This window comes from Oxyura jamaicensis, chromosome 3 (genome assembly GCF_011077185.1).
Source record: "Oxyura jamaicensis isolate SHBP4307 breed ruddy duck chromosome 3, BPBGC_Ojam_1.0, whole genome shotgun sequence".
In the NCBI taxonomy this organism is placed as follows: Eukaryota; Metazoa; Chordata; class Aves; order Anseriformes; family Anatidae; genus Oxyura; species Oxyura jamaicensis.
The window spans coordinates 67568643-67589854 of NC_048895.1; the positions used below are offsets into that span (position 1 = coordinate 67568643).

General features: G+C 38.7%; 1 protein-coding gene across 1 annotated transcript in view; it reads right to left on the reverse strand.

Moving 5' to 3' along the window:
- Window positions 1-15460, reverse strand: part of RFX6 (regulatory factor X6) — a 35965-nt gene extending 20505 nt beyond the window's left edge. The window contains exons 1-6 of the mRNA XM_035322503.1: window positions 15301-15460; window positions 15036-15192; window positions 13415-13538; window positions 11816-11877; window positions 4524-4601; window positions 878-905 (exon numbers count right to left, since the gene is read on the reverse strand). Of these exons, the coding sequence (XP_035178394.1) occupies window positions 878-905; window positions 4524-4601; window positions 11816-11877; window positions 13415-13538; window positions 15036-15192; window positions 15301-15460 (609 nt within the window). The remainder of the gene's footprint in view (window positions 1-877; window positions 906-4523; window positions 4602-11815; window positions 11878-13414; window positions 13539-15035; window positions 15193-15300) is intronic.
- Between the last annotated feature and the right edge of the window lie 5752 nt (window positions 15461-21212).

Below are 21212 nucleotides of genomic sequence, written 5' to 3' on the forward strand. Positions count from 1 at the left end.
GGTAAATTAAATGGAGTCAGGAAATGTTCCCAGACAATATTGGAATGGTATTATTCAGTATTATTCCTGGCCTTGGTTTGGCTCACGCCAACAATTCCCAGACACGCTCCAACAGCTACTGCATGCTAGGGGCTTTTCTCCTTGGCATTGTGTCTGAGATGTAACTATTTTGTTTTGTAGGATTAGGAGTTTAGTAGTATGGATACAGGCTATATATTGCAGATGAACTCAGTGCCAAAGACCAATCCAGTGAGCAATCCTTAACTATTAATATAGAACACAAGAATCTGCCATTTTCTAGTACAAATATGACCAGAATTATGGTGACTGTGTTTTTCTAGGAAAAACAAACAAACAAACAAACAAACAAACAAAAAAAACAACGACAAAAAAAAAAACTGAAGTACAGTGAAAGGCTATAAGGCTGATCAAATATGAATAGAGTTGCTGTTTGTTCTGTCTAGCAACCAAAAGCAGCATTCAGAATTCAGTTTATTACAATTTCAAAATTCAGTTTATTAACAGCATTTTCTCACTTCCAATCAGACCAAAGAGATTCTGAAAAATTCCTACAAAATTAGCTGATGCAAAAAATTAAGAAGCTAGGCACTTTGTTTGTAGGATGGTCTGTTACAGACTTCTGCAGTTGTGGGGAGCTAGGTTGGAATACGAACCCTGGAATCTGCCTTCTAATCTGATTTTTCTTAAAGTATTTAGAAGAGCAAATACTCAGCATCATTAAAAAGGGTTATGCAGTCTAATCTTTAATGCAAAATACTGTTGAAAATTTCAAAGAAATGAATGTGAACAAAACCACAGGTCACAAATACTATTTTGATTATGACGGAAGTGAAAGGAAACTGACTACAGCACTTACCTCATTTTTCAACTTGCTTCCAGAGAACCTTTGAAAATAAATATATTTAATTACTTTTTCATAAGCACATTTTATTTTTTTATATATATATTCACACATACATGCAAGCATATACACATATATACATACCTATATATGAATATAAAATAGTTATATAAAATAGATCAACTGGAAAAATGACTATGTTTCTCCAAATGTAATAATAATAAAATTGATGTTTTTTTTTTCTTAACTTCTGCCATTGGCATGTAAGTGCCTGAGGGTATCAGGGAAACCTGCTGAAGATATCTTTTAAACATGACGATTCAGATCATTGACAAACAGTAAAGTATGAAACTCAGTTTCAGTTATTTTTCTCTGAATCTTTGCAACTTCACAAATACCAGAAGGGGATCATAGGTGCAGGTCCGTGAGTCCAGGAATTCATAATGTTCTTGATCGAGCTGAGAAAACTCAGAATAGAAAAAAAATTGTCTAGAATTTACACTTCTTGGGAAAGTGAAGAAAATGTAATGATGTTTCACTCTCCTTCGCTGCAGTATTATTCTGATGCAAGCAAAATCCATTTCTGAGATGAAAGATTCATTAGCTGTCAAAACTGTGTTGCAGTATTGTGACTGTGCTATTAATAGTCCAACTCAGAGATTCCCAATGATGTTATTGCACTATGAGGCAACTCTTTCAATGCAAAAATTAGAAAATACACATTTTAAATTGTAGCTACTTCACTAGAGAGTATCTAAGGATAGACATTCTAAAGGATCAGTCTAAAACTAGATGTGCAAGATAACTATGGCTTGCTTGATCATTATTTCCTGTTCTGCTAGATGATAAGATACTGTGGGCAATATGAAGTCTTATAATTATTAGCAGCAATATTGTGATTTCTTAATGTTCAGATGCTCTGCTGACAGAAAATAAAATCAGAGGCTGAGGGACTGTAGAATTCCACCTGCCCAAGACAGGCACAGTTGACAGCGATGATTCATCACGTTACCTTCAGATTTTCCTGGTTTGTTGATAGATGAGCATGAAAGAAAGTGTAACTCAGCTGACTGTGAGTTGCTAATTAGCTTCACAGCTAAATGTTTTTTGTTATGGACTGTGGATTTCCATGTGTACAGCATAAAGTACACAGAATGTACAGTAAAAACACTAAATAGCATCTGCTAGCATTGCTCCTCCAGAGCCTAAATCACTATCTATAGCTTCTCAAAATGATGTGTATACCAACAATTCTGGTGTTAGGTATGGCCCTTTCACACTGCAAGGCTGGCTATTTAAAGGAACTAGGAGGTCAATTTACAGCAGAATTTAAAGATTCAGGCATTGACAACCATGCATTTAAGAACTACTGTGCTCAGCTCAATTACCTAAATATCAATATTTGATCGACAATTAAATCTGAAATGGCAGTAGAGGTCTATATTTAGGCAACTAAACCAATGTTCCTTCTAATCTTTTGACAAGCTGCTATCTAATATGCAAGTCTTGTGGTAAAGACCTCCATATGCCTTTATTTGTGCTGGTAGGCATGGTGTGATCTGGTACCATCATCAAATCATATATTTTCCCTGCCTATTTCTGCTCCAAGTTTGACTCAGAAACCGTTTGTATAGCTTACCTACTAGAACAGACATCAGGCAAAGGGCAGAGGTTAAGATGGATCATTATATCCAGCATCCAGCAACTGGAACGTTCACTCTCTATTTTGAATCCTTACACTACCTGACTTTTCTTCTCCAGAAGAATCAGTGTCTTCACATAGCCATATCCAAACACAATGATGGCCCAGAGTGTTCAAAGTCAGCATTTGAGCTTCTGTTCTAAATCAGTTAGTGTCTGCTGGACCCTGGAAATTCAACACCTCCAACATGAGAGCACAAGTCCAAACACAAATAAAAGGTTCCTGACTAGTGAATCTTAAGTAATTCATAAGCTAAGAATCTAGTTCTCCTCCTATTTCTTTCTGTCCTGGTTAGTGTTACAGAAGTGCTAGCAGTACACCAGAAAGCTATTTTATAAAGTCTGTATCAGAAATCAGGGCAATACAATATTCAGAACAAGCTTCCCAAGTAGGTCTTACAGTTTATATATCTGGAGTGGATTGATTCAAATTGGCTTCAGTTCCTCAGCATCAGATTGCTGTCACACATTGTGAGACTGCTACTGATGCACCTTAGATGCTCTTCTGACTTATCTACTTTCTGATCTCTCCAGATGTCATTTTTAAAGCACTTCTCATTCATTGTAGGGACAACTAGAGAAATGTGTACATTTCTTGGGGAAACAAATTACCTAATTTTTAGGAATTTCCAGACATGATTCCTTTGGTGGATTTGCCATAAGGTGCCTAAAGATACAGATAAGTAGAGTGTGGGATTTTCAAAGGTGCATAAGAATCTTTCATTTGAGATAGGGGTTGTCAGAACAGTAAGTACTCATGAAAATCCTGGGGAGTACCTATGTACATATTTCAGTGAGGATATACCATTGAAAATCCACCCCTGAGGAATTTTGCAGAACCTCCAATTTCTTTGCCTTCATCATGGCTAGATTGTGCAAGGACAATCATCTTTGCATGAAAAGGGCACTAGCTGACGTAAAGCTGAGGTCTAAGAGTGACTATATTCCTTTAAGTGAAAATAACTGTTTTTAGTCAATTAAATGAACAATTTGTTCAAGATAATGTTGCATTATGGAAAGAACCGCATCTAGCTGTGTACCAGCAATACCTCTGCAGTTCTGGATAAATAATGGATAGAGAAATGGCATATTCTAGTCTTTTATACCTTCTACCTGCAGTAGAAAGATTCCACCTTTTCAGCATTACTGGCAACATTACCCTCAATTTTTACACTTGCCCCGTTGTTTGGAAAAAGTCTCTTTGGATATAACCTGAATCTGCCAGCAACTGAATTTTCTGTGTGTGTTTATAAAGTCCCTTATTCCTTTCCTTTCTCAGAGTCCCCACTTATACAGGTACACTGCTGTAGACAATGAAAGCCATCATTCAAGCCATATGTGAACAGAGACATTTGTTTTACAAACTATTAATCTTTGGCAAACCAACAGGCAGCTATCGTAACGTATTGATCCTGCTAGCTGTCCCTTAAATAAATATAATTAGAGCTTCCTGGGTTAGGTTTAAACTGATATTAGCCAGTCAAAGGATCTGTAAATATTAATCTATGCTGACCCCTCCCTCCCGCCTACAGGTGCCAGCTTCACACCATTCTCCAGACGTTTCATAATGGGAAGCTGTCCTGGGGAAAGAAATCGGAGGGTGACACACAAGCAAACAAAATGAGACAAGCGTTCTGGAAACCATGTTTTGCTGCTTTACCCTAACAAATCCTCTTATGATGTAAGCTGATGCAGCTCTACTCTGACTTCAAAGAGGCCATACTGGAAGATACAAGCGAAAGATCTAGATCAAGGTGTGAAATTAAAGTCAATGTCTTTAGGAAGCAAACTGTTGCCTAAATCTGTGAATGCCAGTCACTAACATATACAGCAATATTAGTTCTGGTATCAACAACAATTAATGTCCTATAAATACTTTCCTCAGGGAAGTTTAAAGTTTCACTGACCATCTTTCTGAAGTAGGGATAGAGGCTAGGTCTCAGATATTATGTTATTGTACCTGGTTAAGCCTTTTCCAGAATACACAGAGTGGTAGTATGCACTGCTTTCTTTAATGCCAATTCCATAATAGTGATACCTGTGGAAAAAAAAGAGGAGTGTTTTTATTTCTGTGTGACATAAAACAAACTGTCAAATTGGTTTTCGATGCTACATGAAAGCTTTTCTTTACAGTTTCCACTTATTCCTTTCACTGACATAAAAAAATAAATAAATAAATAAATAAAAAAAAAAAAAAAAAAACTGGTCTCATAGAAAACAGTATTGTCGTGATTTGATCCAAAATTCAAGGCTAGCACCTTCTTTAAATTTAAAACATTTTCTCTCTTTCAGGTATGTTTCTGGAAGAGCAAACCTCCCAGAAACATGTTACATCTCTTTTCCCTGGCATGCTTTCTCTTTCATGTTTGTTGCAAGGTTTTGATCCATCAGGTGTAATCTATCAGGCTTACTGCTGTTATGTTTAGAGTTCTACAGAGCACTTTTCAATTAAAAATAACTTCCCAGTAATTTTCTCCCCTATAAATTAGTGTTCAGCCTCTTACGACTAGCAATGTTAATATCTCATTCATCCACTCATTTCTCAGGTTGTAGGCTGAATGACTGCTGCATTATTTAGTTGCTTAAACAGTTATCATCCTCATTTGTTTCCCTCACTGTTCTCCTGGAGATTATTGCTCCAAAAACAGAAATAAAAGAAGGAAACACGTTTATTGCTCAGCCTTTGCATTTCTGAGCACAACACCTTAACCAAAGACACTGAAGAGTGTGGTTTGGTGCTAAGAAAACTGGCTATGCTGAAGATACTGCTTTCCACTGATTTTGCTACAAAAGAAGTGACCCTCAGGAGTAGGGCGGGAGAGCAAGCTGGGGGCAGCTCTTTGTTCTTCAGTCATAGCAAAGTTTGCTTGAGTTCATCTGGGGTGATAGGCCCTGTCTTATAAATTCAACAAAGTATATTTAAAGTGGAGTTAAACCAAACTTGTCTAAGAATGTTATGGACTGCGTATTAAGGATCATTTGGTTTTAATTAAAGTCATCTTGAAAACACCATGGCAGTTAGGTTTAACTGAACTGCTTCAAAGTACCACTTGCTGTTGAAGTACCTTGCTTGCAAACCAAGCATAACATACAGAGAGTACATTGCAACGTCATTGCACTAATTTCACTGAAACATCTCAAAGACTTGCATAAAAGTTCACTCCTAAGACACAAATCCTCTGGCCAATAGTTTATAGAACATGAGTTTTCAGCTCGTCTCTGCTGTTCCTGGTGATGCCCATGAAAAAAAATAAAAATAAAAATTCACAATTTTTCTGTTTGCTCTTGTATAGGATAGTTGCAGATAAGAACAAATACCTCAAATGCTTTACATTTACAAGGCTGCCTAAAGGCATTAGATACAAATGATATTTAAGGAGATGTTCATTAGGGTTCATTAGTTTGCTTAGCCTAGGTGTCTTTGAAAATCTCATCTGAAAGAGTCGTTCTGTTTCTGGACAGTCTGTTGGGTGCACTCAGGATTTTATAGCCAAGAAATTGTGGCAGAAAGTGGCTGCATAAACCTATGTTATCACAGGTTTTATTGTTCATCTGAAATTGATGAGTCTATGTAATACCACTGGAACACAGAGGTACCTGGTGACTCTTAGGAATTCCAAAAGTTTCTTGTCTATTTCTCTACTGTTAGTTTTCTTTCCCCATTAGCATATTTCTCTGATGAATGGTGATGGGGTGAACTGAGCATTTTAAATCTGTTCATACTCCAAAGCTCAGACATAGGACTATCTGCTCAGTACAGTTCTCTTTTTACCCAGTAAAGTCAAAGCTGACTGATCAAATCAAAGTGACACTTCAAGGTGGTTTAGGATGCCTTTCATTAAATGTGACCTTTCATTAAATGTCATAATGCTGGACAGTTGGCCTCCATTTCAGATACAGTAGTGCGTCATCTCTGTTGTGAATTGAAGTCCTGAAGGTTTTCAAACAACAGCTTTGGTTTATGGGTATTGAACCGACGGAGTTGGGCCAAACACCCAAATCTGAAAATTTCTAATATTAGACAGAGTTCTGGCAAAAATGCTAAAGGCATGAACATTTTTTCCTCTTTCATGGAAATGCAGTTAGTTTAAATGTGACACAAAAAGTCTTGAAAATGCATATGTATGGATCCTTTGAAATAACAGCATTTCCTTTTCTTGAACTGTAAAGGTTGTGCATTGCACAGGATGAAAAGCTTAAACAGAGCTGTGACCAGTTCTTTAAAAATGCTACAGGTAATTTATTTCTAATTGGCTATGTAAACAAGCAGTTGCCTACATCTCATTCCAACATCCCAAATCTCACAGTTTCAATCACGTCATTTTGTAAATTAAAAATAAAACCTCACACTTTCATCACAAAATTGGAATTCCCTGCTGTTAAAGCTGTAGTGGGCCAGAGGCCAAAGAAAATCAGTAATTCTATACAAAGTTAATATTCATAATCTAGATTATTCACAACTAATTCGGTATAAACATATTTGGGCTAGAAACAGGAACTCTCATATGATTTGGATTCTCAGGTTTCTGATGGCAGGCACAGTACTCGTTCCTGTTCTGGAATGCCCCAAGATACCAGAATTTACCCCTTGACTTTTTTTTTTTTTTTTTTTAACTGCAGAATAGATTTTTTTTGGTATCTATTCAGTGTGTCTTAAAGGCATATAAATTATCCTTCTAATTTCCTTGAATTTTTAATACTAAAAAAGTACAGCTTTGCAGTCATGACACAGAAGAAATAAAATAAATAAATAAATTATAATCTGTACTTTAAAAGTTCTCTCTGAAGTACTTAACAGAGTGATAAGGTATAAAAAAAATTTATTCTCTTACACACCAAAGTCCTTAGCTGAATAGCTTTGACTCCCTGTTGATTTTTGAATTTTTTGATTTTTTTACTCCCTGCTGATTGCAGTAAACCTATTCCAGACACACTGATAATATCTTTAACCTACATCTTCAAGTACCTTCTTTCTCTTTATGTGCATATTTATAAGTCTATGTACAGTATATGTGTGTTCCACTCTTATATTTCTATTGTACAATTCATAAAAGAAAATCAGCCATCATAAGGAACTTATTCTCTACTTTTGTAACAAACCTTTTAAAGAACAAACTAAACCAATTTTCTCTTAATTTTGGTGGCTTTTTATAACATATGTTCCTATGTAGCTAGTAGCCCTGATTTTAGCATACACTGACAGAAATGATAGCTGATAAGGAAATGATAGGCTTAAGCTGTTCAGGGACTTGCAATAACTTGTTATCATAGGGCCAGCTGCCATATCAGTTTTATTAACCCACTAAATCACTCCTAATAAATAAGATAATAGTTTTCAGACATCATGGATAAAAGCTAAGATTCAACATTGATCAAAGTCTACAAAGAAATTAAATTGTAACTTGAGCTCAAACAGCCTTCTGTGTGCATGGTCTGAGCAGTATGCTCATTTTCCTGAATAGCTGCTCCAGGTAACTCATGTACCATGAAGAATATAACTAAATTCTGGTAGTGGCTGTAGCATGTTCAACACTGCCTATGCAAAAAGGTGGATTTGGAACCTGCTCCAGGTCTGGGACTTCTCCCATTCAGTAGGGACATAGAAGTCTTCACCTGATATTCAGCAATCTGGAGTGACCAGCATGGGTAGTGTTGCTAATAAAATTCTGTTTAGTTTGTTGTACTTTCTTGGTCAACTCTTTAAATGAGTGTTTTAGTATTTACACCTCTGTATAAATATGTTGCTGGATGTAAATACAGAGGGAGAGAGACTCTGAGGATAGTTCTCAATAATCAAAAGTTCAAGTAATCCAAATGATTTATTAGACCCATTTTTAAGGCCCTCCTTTATCCAGAACCTCAGATGACAAATGCTGCTCAGAACTAGAGGAGGAACTGACACTGATGTAAGTTCTCACACCTTGGAGCAGCACCTGTGTCTCAGCTTAGATCAGCAATGCTTTCTGGAATTCAGTTCATGTGAATGTTAGAAAGAGCTTGGACTTCTTTTGGTGTGGAAGAAAAACAATGGCTGTCACCTTGGAATGGATGGAAGAGGAAACCAGCTTTGTTTTCTTCTGTCCATAGCCAGGCTCTATCAGTGTGTTACTGTGCAGTATGCAACAAGGCACTTTATTCCTAGGGAAGTAGCTTTTCTTTGCCGTATAAGAATTATGATTCCATTAGAAAGGAATTGTCTTTTTCCTTTTATGCTTTTGCAAAATCTAAGCACTGGATGATGATTGCCTCCTAGGCAATACCACCACACTAAACATCTCTGTCAGGAATAGTTAGTACTATTACTGCTCCTACTAATATTATAGCAAAATAACGACAGTAAAAACAGAACTAAAACAATGTCACTCCACTATCATGCTTAAAAAAATAGAATTTAACCACTAGTAAGAAGTGTGTCCTACCAGTCCCAGTAACACAGCTTACAACATCTAGAGTTCAAGCTAACAAAATCAGAGAGTAACTAGTCATTTAATGTGACACAGTCCCTTACCTTACATATTCATATAATGGAAATACTTCCATAAATGACACTTGTATGACTAACTGCTACCTGGTCAAAGCAGAAATGACTTTGTTCCTTATTAGTGACACTATGGTTCTGATATGATCCACAACATCAGAGATACTGGTTGTTACTACAGCTTCTCTGTGACTACTTGCTGCTGTATTCAGTCTCTGAACTGGAGATATTGTCACTTGTGCCTTTTATGAGGCTCTTTTCTGCACACCCAGAACAATGTAAATCTACTGTAGTGGAAACGAGAATTGCAGACAAGAAGACTCTGAGGAAAAATCCAGTGAAAAAAAATGGAGAAACAAATGCCAGATGTTCAAACAAAACCTGCCGATGCCTCATCCCTTGGAGGAAATTGCTCAAGAACAGTTAATCCATGTGAAAATATGGCACATAATACCACCAAGGTCAGTAGGACTATTGGATCTGCTGAAGAAAAGCCGCCCGTGAAGTATTTCTGTGATAGTCTCGGAGAAAAGGGAATTAGACTGACACAATTAATTTTGCGGTGAGATTCTCATGTCAAAAACTTGTTTTGAAACATACCCCTTTACTTTAAATGATGTAGATACATGACATTTTTGGAAGTTTGGATCTTGGCTGGATCTTGTTTATCAATGTACTAGATATGTCAGATCAAAAATATAATGAACATTTGGCAGTCTTTTCCCCTTGTATTCTCTCATTCATTATGACTTGAAAGTAGTTCTCCAAATACATTGGGTTATGAATGTAAGACTTAACTGAGACATTGATGAACTAGTAGGTTGTCAAATATTCCTGTGGACTATAAATGCCAGATCTCCTAAAAACTTAAACACAACAGCAAATGTCCATCTGCAAAGCTGACTACATCTACAATAGCTTATGCCTGTAACTATAGCTCAACTTCACCACAGCAGACAATCCATGAAATCTCTTTCCCTTATAAACTGCCCTTCTAAATGTATCTCCCTTCAAAAACTCTATTCAGCAGCTATGAGATAGATTGTGTACTCTGTTTTTCCTGAAAAAACTCAATGGATTACAAATTTGTAAGACCATGACAGAAGCTAAACAAGAATTGCCTTTTATTATAGAAAGGAAAACACTCTATGCAGGCTTTCCTTTGGATTTTGTTTTTATTAATGATTTGTTAAAATAAATATTTGATATATACTAAAGAAATAAAGTCTTTTAAAATTTGTAATTGAAATTATTTCTCATTTTGTATATACAACAAAATCTAAAATTCATTAATGGCATCTCCAGTGCACTCTTCATTGAAAGCAGCTTACCTGGCTATTTCTGATATTTCTAAGGTAGGAAAAGAGGCAAGCATAACAACATGAAACAACACCCCCAGAACTGTAAAAGTAAACAATGCATCTTTCAGACATTCCTAATATATTACCAACCACTTAGGAAAACCACAATCTTGTAAGTTTTTTTTTTTTTTTTTTTTTTCTTTTCTTTGAGTCTCCTTTCATTTTGAGTTTTGCTTATAGATTACTGAAAGACAAGAATACCTTTGTCTTTCAAGGCCAAGCCTTTTAAAAATACTTTTCCCAAACAAACCAAATGTCTAATTTTCTCTTTTTAGTACCAATATTCTAGTTTTCTATCTTATTGATTGGCAAAATTGTTCTTTGATAGGTTTTTTGGTCTCCAGTTGTGTTTTAGTAAGCCATCAACTCTTTGTATTTTCTTCTGTAAGGCTAATTTATTGAGTCTTACTCAGTATCTACATAAACACATTTGTAATTTTAAGCATGAGAACAATCCTACTCACATTTTTAAAGGGATGTATATCTCAAAATATAAGCATTAATAATAAATGTTTGACTTCTATGTATACACAGAAAGCTGGACACAATATCTGTCTTAATTTGCATTTCTTATTTTTAGGAAAAACCTATTTTGAAATCAACAGAAATTTACAGATAAGAATCTGATGTAAATTAGATTTGGGATTGAAAGCCATTAAGTTTTTTGAAAGTTACTTTAAAAGAATAAAACTATTTAACCAGCCTTATTTTATGTAGAATGGAATGGGCACACTAAGTTTAAACATTTTTTTTTTAATAAACATTTTTTAATGCCAGAACCTGAACTAGCAAAATATTTTGCCATAGATGATGCATAAATATCTATTCCCACAACCTAATATTCCACAGTTGAAATATACAGATCAACTGGATACATTATACATGAATGCACCTAGACTGTGTACTGATTAGAGTTTTTAAAAATTATCCACAACAAAGTGCAGTATCATTTCTTCTAAATTTAAGATACTTTTTTTTTTCTGGTGTCTCTAAATAAAACACTATTGTTATTAAGAGAACAGACAGAAAATTGTCAGATTTGCAAAAGGCAAATCACAGTTAAATAGCACATTATTTATAGAAAGATGAATGGCTGTAACAATATGTTAAATGATTTTTTATACATATATGTACACATATAGCATTTTGACACGTTATTTGCAACTAGTGCAAGGCTCTTAAAAAATGATGATGTTTTAGAAGCTTAATCAGTTTAGTTTTAGTAATTATGCCAGCAGTAATGTTTTCAAATTCAAACACTGTAATGGTTTCATCAGGTGCATGAAAGTTAACACTAACAGCTTTCCATCTGAATACATCCTCTACTAATTACTACACATTATGGAGGTATGGAAATGTATTTAATTCCTAGAAGGTATTCAGTAAGTGGATACATAGATAATTGTGCCTTACTTTGAATGGCCTCTTGTTCCAAGCCGCCTTGTGGTAAGGAGAGGGAATTTCTGGCGAATGGTCTAAAGAGAAAATAACAGTATTAATTTCTCACAATGGTATACTTTTTCTTAAAGCAATCTCTTCATGGAAGAAACTGGAGGATAAATATGCAGTCTACTGTACTTCATGAATGAGGAGTTGTGGCATGTAAGCCACAACATAAACAATTGAGCATGTTTTACACTGCAGGGGTCCTTCTATCCTTGTCCATCTCACTGTGTACCCCCAGTCTTCCCACCCTTTTTGTCTGTTCTTCCTTTCCATGTTCACTTTTACAATACAAAGTACAGTTTTCTTCACTGGGATCCTGCCCCATTCATGTCCCTGAAGTACAACTGTGTCTTTCAATTTAGGGATCTAAACAGAAGCGAGGGAAAGACTTGGCTGCTATGTATTCCATTTTGAAAGTCAAACAGCTAGACATAAAGTGATTTCTGATTTTAAAATTGTGATCTGAACGTTAAGGCAAGCAAATATTTACCTTGTGGGCATTTCTATCTCCTTTACTATCAAAAGGCTGCACAGGCTTAAACATACTTATCCGCTCTGAAACCCTATGAAATTTCTGTTATGCTCTATGCTGTATATAAAAAAAAATCATGTTAATCCAAATCAAGCAAAACATTCTGTCACTGGAATCCTGAGATTGAGATTAGTGCCCTAAAAACATTATACCCTTCCTGCCCTGAAAACATTCTACTCTTCCTGTAAATGATGCTCAAGGGAAACAGTTTATTAAGTAAAAAAATAATTCTGTAATAGAGGTAGAACTAACAGATGGATCTAAAATCTAGATCATGGTGAACACAATGTTTAAATGGAAAGCTACTGTCTTCCTCATTTATACTGAAACTATGTAATGAAAATTGGACATATACTTTCTCAGTATATCCAATTCAAGAGGAAAAAATTAGTAAGCTCATTTTATGAACTGGATTTTACATCCATTATTATTATTTAATTAAATTAATGCATTTTGCTATCTATGAACAATGAACAGATCAGTAGTGTTTAAAAAAAGATGATCCTTGAAGCATTTTTGGTTTCCTGTTTCAGTAACTACTCAGGGTTTAATTTGGAGAGTTCACATCTCCCTTTCATTAAATGATTTCAGGATTAATTGTAGGGAAGGGTAGAAAAGAGGAGGAATCAACAATTTTTCATTCAGGAGCTCTTTGTGTTATTAATTTTTATTCCCCTTCTTGTATTGCTTTTTGTGTCACTTCTCACTTTACACTGCCTTTAGTATAATTAAAAATGTCTTCCATATCAGATCTGTTTTTGTGGAAAGAGTCCTATTAAAGTCACCATAATGTCACCATTAAAAAGAGAGAAAAAGAAAAAAAAAATATCAAAGGGAACTTCAGCTTCATTACTCAAAAGCTGTTGTCATGAAATCCTTCCATATGTTATAGTAGTAATTAGTGTGACTCCATGTGCGTTAGCAGCAGGAAAAAAAAAAAAAATCACAGGCATTTTGACACAGGTGTACCAAACTGGTAGTTCTGGAAACTATGAGAAATAGTCTAATGAATGATGAAGACTTTTACTCTTTACCTTCCCAAAAGTTGCAGCACAAGCAGGTTCTAGCTTCTCTTTTCTGCAGAAGTCTAAATAATGTGCATAAAGGATGCATCTCGGTAAACAAACTCCTTCACAGACAATGTAGTTTTCTTCCAGCCTGTATAGAGAAAGAAACTGCAAGAGTGAAAAGCAACAAATCATGTCTTTCCAATTTATTTTCCTTCTGTTTTCATGGCACTGGCAGATCCCTTATTCTTAATGAGCCTTTTTCAAAGTCTGCATACTTTTGCTTTAAATAATTTTGATTTAAATGACAATCACCTTAGAGGTAGCTTTGTTCCTATGACATGAAAGATTTGGGTTTAAGGCTATCCTCTGAACAGAGCAGTGGCTTGAACTTGCACCTCCTCTATCTTCAATACATGGAGTTATGTGTCTTTTCTTCCTACTTTTGCTTTTTAATTTCCATGCTGGACCTGAAGCTATTTCTTGACCAAACCATACTGAAAATCAAAGATTTGACATTTTCTGGAGGGTATGCACTTTTATGCATCAGTTTACAAAAGGCAAGTGCTTAGGCGAAGGTCATTAATGTCTAATTTTAAAAACAAGTAGAAATTGTCTGTCTTCCCTTTAACTGAACTCTTGGTAACAGCTAGATATTCCCCTCTTGACTGTTTCTTTTCTTTATCAGTCTCCATTATTTGCTGCTCCTGGAATGATTTGTAATAAATTTGTCTCTTTTCAAATTACAACCACCTATATGAAAATACTATATAGTAAACACTGCATGCCAAATAATTTAGCACTGACTCACGAGACTCAAATCCTTACAATTTACTGCCTGCTCTAAGAAGTCAGATGTAAACTAAATTAAGAAGCTGGGATATCTGGATTATTATTATTATTATTATTTTTCAGATGGAAGGAAAATCTAAGTTTACAGTCTGTATTTGGTAACCAAGTTCCCATTTAATTCACTATTAGCTCCCTAACTTCAGCAGTATTTTAGTAAAGATCTGTACGAATTAAAGTCTGTCGAATTTGACCTCTTGTTTAATTTTTGCCCTGATAAAATAAAGGTAGGGTGTCTGTGGATGGTAGAATATAATGTAAAAATATATATAGTGAGACGATGGAAATCGAACAGCCACGGCCATACAGGATAATTAAAGCATCCATTTGCAAATGGAAAGTCTGAGGTAACTTTTCCTTTCTACATTTTTCAAGACTTTGGGGTTTATCCTTTCTAGGAAGAAGGAATAACCCGATTTTACGGGAACAAAATAACGTGTAATCGACTGTCCATGTGTTGATTACTACCGTGTTCCCGCACACCCGGGACGAGAAGCTATGTAAGCTCCTTCCAGGTCTATGCTGGATGCTTGCACCGTCGGTTCAGGCACAGTAAGCCGATCCTTGGTGATTTTCCTCTTGCATAAGTTCGGTCTTTCCCGATTTTTCCCAGCCAGTGCGGGTGTGACAGAGATCTCTGTTAACGGATAAACTTCTGCTAATCAAAAATAAAATAAAATAAAATAAAATCGGCAATTTAGGGGGAGGGAGGACCTCCTTTGTACCGCGGCTGATGGCAGTGAGACCAGAAAGCCCTCAGCCCCCTGTCCGAGGCAGCCCCGCGCCCGGCCGGCCCTACCACTGCAGGGTGAGCTGCGTCTGCTTCTTCTTGTCCTTCATCATCTGCGCCACGCTCCTCTTCGCCGCCGGGCTGCCTCCCGCGCCCTTCAGCTTGCCGTCGCGGCCGTCCGCATCCTCGTCCTCCTCCGAGAGGCTGTCGCTGCCCGCACGGAGCTCTGCCAGCCGGGGAGGGAAGAGCGGAGACGCCGGGGGGGCTCCGTTAGGGCCGCTCCTCCCCGCGGCGCCCGTTTAACGGCGCCCGTCCCGCCTCACGGGCCCCTTACCTGACTTGATGGCGGATGGCTCCGGGAGCCCCCTCTCGGCGCCCGTCCCGTCCCGGGCGCAGGGCAGCAAGCCGGCGGCCAGCAGCTCGGCGTAGCGCTCGTCCTGCCCGGCCGGGAGGCTCAGGAAGGCGCCGCCGTCCGCCTCGGCTCCCTCGGCCATGCTCCTCACCGGCACCTGCCGCGCCCCATGGGCTCCTCAGGGGCTCTCCGGGACGCGGGGCCGGCGGCAGCCTGAGGGGAGGCGAGGAGGGGCAGGCGTGCCCCCGGCGGGGCCCTCCCTCCTCACGGCAGCTGGGGGAGGTCGGTGCCGAGGGGACGGGGCTCGGCCGAGGTGAGGGGAGGCTCGGGGGGGGGACTTAATGATTAACCGCCGGCGGCGTGAGGGAGCGGCGCCCCGCCGCCATCGCCTCCCAGGGCGGCCCCGGGGGGCTCTGCTCGTCCCCAGCCTGTGAGGGCGAGGGGCGGCCGCGAGGCCGAGGAGGAGACACCCCACCGGCACCTGCTCCATAGGTCGTCGTGATTCTTTATTGCCTAGTTTGACTGTTGGTGCTGGAACAGCACGTCTTGGGTTTGTGCAAATAAATCGCGGCGACGTGACAGGCGTTGCTGAGGTGCCGGTGTTTTTCAGTATGCCAGCCGGGAGAGGTGGCCAGGGACTATAACAGAAATACGGAACAGCTTCTTCTACACAGCAGTTGTCGGTCAGATGCCAAATTAGCATCATCACTGCAACATCCCCTGCTTTAGTATGTCCTCGTCAGAGCAAAATCCCCGGCTCTTTCTGTATAAGGGCTGGGAAATTCCAGCGTGGCTTGTGGTGGCGAGCAGCCCCAAGATGTGCTGCCAGATGAATGTCAGAGGCGCTTTCAGCCCTCAGGTAGTGCTGGGCTGTCACAGGCATGAGGCTTGCAAGGAGCTGTTCTCCCATCTCCACTCTTCATTGTGCCTTAACTCACGGTCCCACCAGCGATACAAAGCAATTGAATATTATCATTTCCACTCCTGCACAGATACATCGTCAGACCAGCTATCACCTGTCGCATCCATATTTAACAAAACCCCAGGTGCACCTCTACCTGCCTAAGGCCTCAGAAGGCATCACAAGGATGAGTGACACGCTTCTGAAATGACAAAGACCTGTGGGATAGTCCCAGAGTCAAAAATTACATTTAGCCCAAACTTTCGGCTGTTTCCATTTACTCCTCTGCCCATACCTATGTAAAATATAATTCCTTCCTTACTGGTTGCTCTATTCAGACATTTCTTCACAGTTATCACATCCCCTTCTTCATATGTGAGGCTGTATTAACATTGTCCATATGGCTATGCCCACATAAAATTCTGCCTGTGCATCAGTTCTCAGCATAACTCATTGAGACCATTCAGCCTCTGTTTTCGATGGCTTTGTTTTGAAGTTGCAGCAAAATTACATTTGGCCCTTTGACTTCTCTGCAATTTTTGGCTGACCTAACTACTTCAGGCACTTGAGGATCGGTATTTCTACAGTATAATAAAGCATCCCAGCTACTAACTGTTGTGATGAATCTCGTGAGCACAATTCTATGTTGTCCTGGCAATACAGAGCTAAACGTAGTATTTATTGTGTAAGGGCAGGATTCTCTCTCACTATTATTTCAGAACATCGTTGGTGACACTAACAAATTCTAGCCATCACCACACAGGCATTAACTGTGTGAGGGGTCTGGTCCAGGGACCAGCTAGTTTCCACCCTGGGGCAGCAACCATTTATAGTCCCTTCCTGTTGCTTCTGAGGTCGAGGAACTGTTTTAATTAGCTTTACCTAAAACTCATGATGATTTAACAGCCATTTTGGTAAATAGAAGTTCTTGGATTTAGTAACTTTTCCAACACTCTTCTAAAAAAGTGGTTTTCAAACACTCCTCTACTTGTTCTTTCAAAGACAGTGAATGATTGTTGTGTGGTGTTACCTGCTTTGTATGAAACTAAGCATATATTTGCAGCAGAAAAGAAAAAAATAATTGTGTAGGCCAGTGCTCCTAAGTAAACACGTAATGTTTAAGGCCTGCATGAGAAAGGTACATCATCCACTGCCAATATGTGAACAACAGTATCTATTCTATAATTAATAGAAATATGGCAGGTTTTTTATAAGTAACATACAGTAAATTACATGTAAATTATTCTTATCTGACAGTGCCTTTTAATAAACTCAAATTGTTTTTAAAAGTTTCCATACAAAATATTTGACAACAAAAGTAATTAATAGGAGTGGAAGATTAATCCCAGCAGGTAAAGGGAAATTCTGAGTGAGCTGTTCACTCATGCAGCAATAATAAAACAAATCCCTCTGCTTTAAAGAAAATATTTTTCTCCATGTTGTCTACTGTACACGAGGTTGGATGTGGGTGCTGTGCCTAGGTACGAAGTCACAGGGATTGCTGCCCAGTGGAGTCTATGGCTCTTGTCACGATGGTCCTGCCCCTCCTATTGGCACTAGCCTGTAGGTTTGCATGGCTGTGAGGACATACAGTCATGAAGTTTGGGTTAGCCTGTTTTGTGTCTTGTCCTCTGCTACTTCATTCCTGCCGGTGTTCTTGAAATTTTGGTTGTTGTCTCATACTGTGTCATTTTCACAGTAATGGAAAGTAGTGCCAAAAGGCATAAAAGGTTGAAAGAAATCATCTTGCTACTCCTCTCCCTTCCCATGAAAACAAGGCAGGATTATAGACAGGTATTGCTATATGATTTCCAGAACTATTTTTCTCCTTGGTCATTAAAGCTCTCCAGTGAGGGCAGGTCACATCATATCCAGAACATCTCTCAGTGAAAAATATTTACTGCTGTCAGACAATCTCCCTTCAGCAGGAAGGACCTTCCAACACCCCATATTCCTCTCTCCCAGCAAGCTAGATCTTATTTGTGATAGCATTTTGAACAGCAGAGTGGAAAAGGAACGTATTTTTCTCTTTGCCTGAACTTATTTTTGCCTTTTTGTGTCACCATGTAAGTTTTCCTTTCCGTTCCTCAGAGTATACCTGCTCAGCAGTCATCATGTCATGCTTTGTAGTCAGGGAGTTCTCAGAGTAGTTTTAAATTTCACATTTCAGATAATTGGTGTGGTACATTCATGGTATTTTACTGGCACCGAGGAACTCCTCGCATGGCCTGCCAAACCCAGCCAAATAGCCCAGGGAGCTGTCCACAGATTTGCAGCCTGCAAGTAATTTTCTTTGCCACTTTGCAATTTTCATTGTAACTTCCTCAGAAATCATGATGCCTTTCCCGTATTGGAACTAAAAAAGTTACCCTTGCTTTGGTCTTCACATTTATCTTACTTATTTCATCCACCTGCCTTCTTTCAGACAATTCCTACCCCTCTCTTTTTACCACATTACTTCCATTTTCAAATCCACTTACCAGTCTGATGAGCAGATCCCTTGCTTCAGCTCTGCCTCCGGTGACACCTTTGCTATTATTTGTACTTATTTGCCTGGCTCCTCTATTGCCTTTGCCTCATTAACGCATTCTGAAACACTTATTCCAGCATTAGCAAACTATCAAAAGTCCATCTTCTGTTTACTGAACCTCAAATGTGAGAAGTTGTTGCACCTGCCTATTGAAGGCGTTGATTTAAGGCAACTGAAAATGTTTCTTGCAAAATAACTACCACACTCTACAATATTCTTTTTACCTGAAGGAGTTAATTCCTAGTTTTCTGCTGTTTGATGTAATCTCAGAAGCATTCATCCTGATGGAAAGGTCATATTTCATATAAACAAAACACAGCGCTTTCATTATCGCTTAGTATTCTTACCCTTGTCCTGTCTTCCAAGGCTAGTATCATGGCTAGAAAAGTGCTCTGAGTCCTTTCTAGCAAACATCTGTGAACAGCAAAACTGACGCTTTCAAAATGGTTTTCATGCTAGAAACAAATCTTCACAATTTAGCTCAAGTTTTGATCTGTTGTCCATCTATCACCCAGAATGGACTCCTGGACTAACCCACCTGAAGCAGGAACGGCTTTTTTCCCTGCAGTGTGCACACATCTGAGTACAGCAGCATTTAACAAATAATGCAGCAGATGGGGATAAAACCTCCTTGTCCTTTTCTCCCATTCCTGGGATTCAGAGGCTGAGTAACCCAGCACAAAATCACCACCTCATCCTCTTTTGAGATCCACATACCCACTCCTGAGAGGAAGCAATCTGTGTTCCAGCTCTTTGCTGGAGCAAAGGAGAGATACCAATAGCTAAGGCAGCTAGGCAATCCTACTCTCCCATTTGAGCCTTGTATGGCTGGTGTGGACAGCCCACCCAAGATTTATGATCTCAGCCTTTGGGAGACAGAAGGAAGGGGGCAGACGCAGAACTGGGCTAGCTGGGGTCATACAGGATAATACCATGAACATCAGAGCATTGTTAGGAATTTTAATATCATTTGGTGTTGTGCACACTGAGAATTGTGGTCTCATCAATGCTGCTCTTTGCTGAAAGAAAGATAAATTATGAAGTAAAACTGTTGAAGTATCCACAGAATCTGTTTGTTATTTTCCTGTTCTGAAACTGCACTTTTTATTGTTATTAAATTGAAATCATGTTGTTTGTCCCTGAACAGGAAGCATGGGAAGACATCTTGTGTAGCTTTGCCTCAGAGTTAGTTTTCTGAGTCTCATCTGCTCACCTCAGTCTCCCTTTGCAGCCAGTGGAGAAACAAGGTTGTCTCACAGGGATAACTGATATGAGTCGCATTACCCCTTGGAAGAAATCATCCTCTCACAAATCTGTTTCTCTTCCCTGTCTGTAGTGAGGAAGTCTTACACGGTTTTATGCAAATTTTGTATTGGTGCAATCCCACCAAAATTCAACAACCTGGATAAGATGCTCAGATATACGTGACCTGTAGCACAAGAGAATTGTTGTTCAAAATTTACATGTGAAACATCTTTTATATCAGCACCTAGACATTGCACTATTTCATCTTGCTGCAATGTTCCTTTTTATTGTTTTCCCATCACAGCACACAGCAGCAAAATGTTTTCAAATTTATTTACATCTGTGTGACTTGCCAATAACATCTTGAGGGATTCTGTGTGTTTAACTGAAAAATGTTTTGAAGGCAAATGAAGCAATAGAAAAGCAATTTGTTATTGATTTGTTCCTGTGTAACTTCATGATATTTACGTAAACGCTGGAGACTGTCTCACTTCATATCCTCCCCTGGCAAATGAACTACATGGAAGCTCTGATACGGTGATATCAGGGCTATTTGGTGTACACTAACACCTATTTCTTTTCAAATATGCTTTTGAAATTAATTTCTGATTTCCTGCAACACATTACTAGGAACAGTTTTAATTTTCAGTAGTTTGAACAGGAACTTCACAGTGGGGCCAGGGACTTCTGCCCTCGGAGGGGCATTGAGAGCATCCTTCACTAGCCAGATGCTGCAGCAGGCCAGTGCAACCTGCACCAGTGCCCCAGTAAGCTCAGTGAGCCCTGCTGCTAGTTCTGATGCTGCAAAATCACACAAATATGGTTGGGCAATAGCTGTGCAGCCAAGAGAGTGAGTAGATAATGGTCAAAAATATGGATTTTTTTTTTTTAAAGTTGCCATTGTATCTTATCAACAATTTCAGCATGTATTATATCACCAGGAGTTTTTTTTGCATTTGATTTCAAAACACTGAAAAGCTTTTCCATCTTGGTACTGAAAAGGTCCACAGACCTTGGCCTGCTAGCAACTGCATGAGCAGTGGCAGATCTGCAAAAGCAGAGGCTTGCCTGACAAGGTAATTCACTGCAGGAGCTTAGGGATCCCTTTGCAAGGAACAGATGCCGGCATCCAGTAGATGGTGATGTTTAATAATGTATTTCCTGCTCTCACTCCAGCTGATAGAGCCAGACCTGTCTGCCTCTCTTTTTACTCTTGCA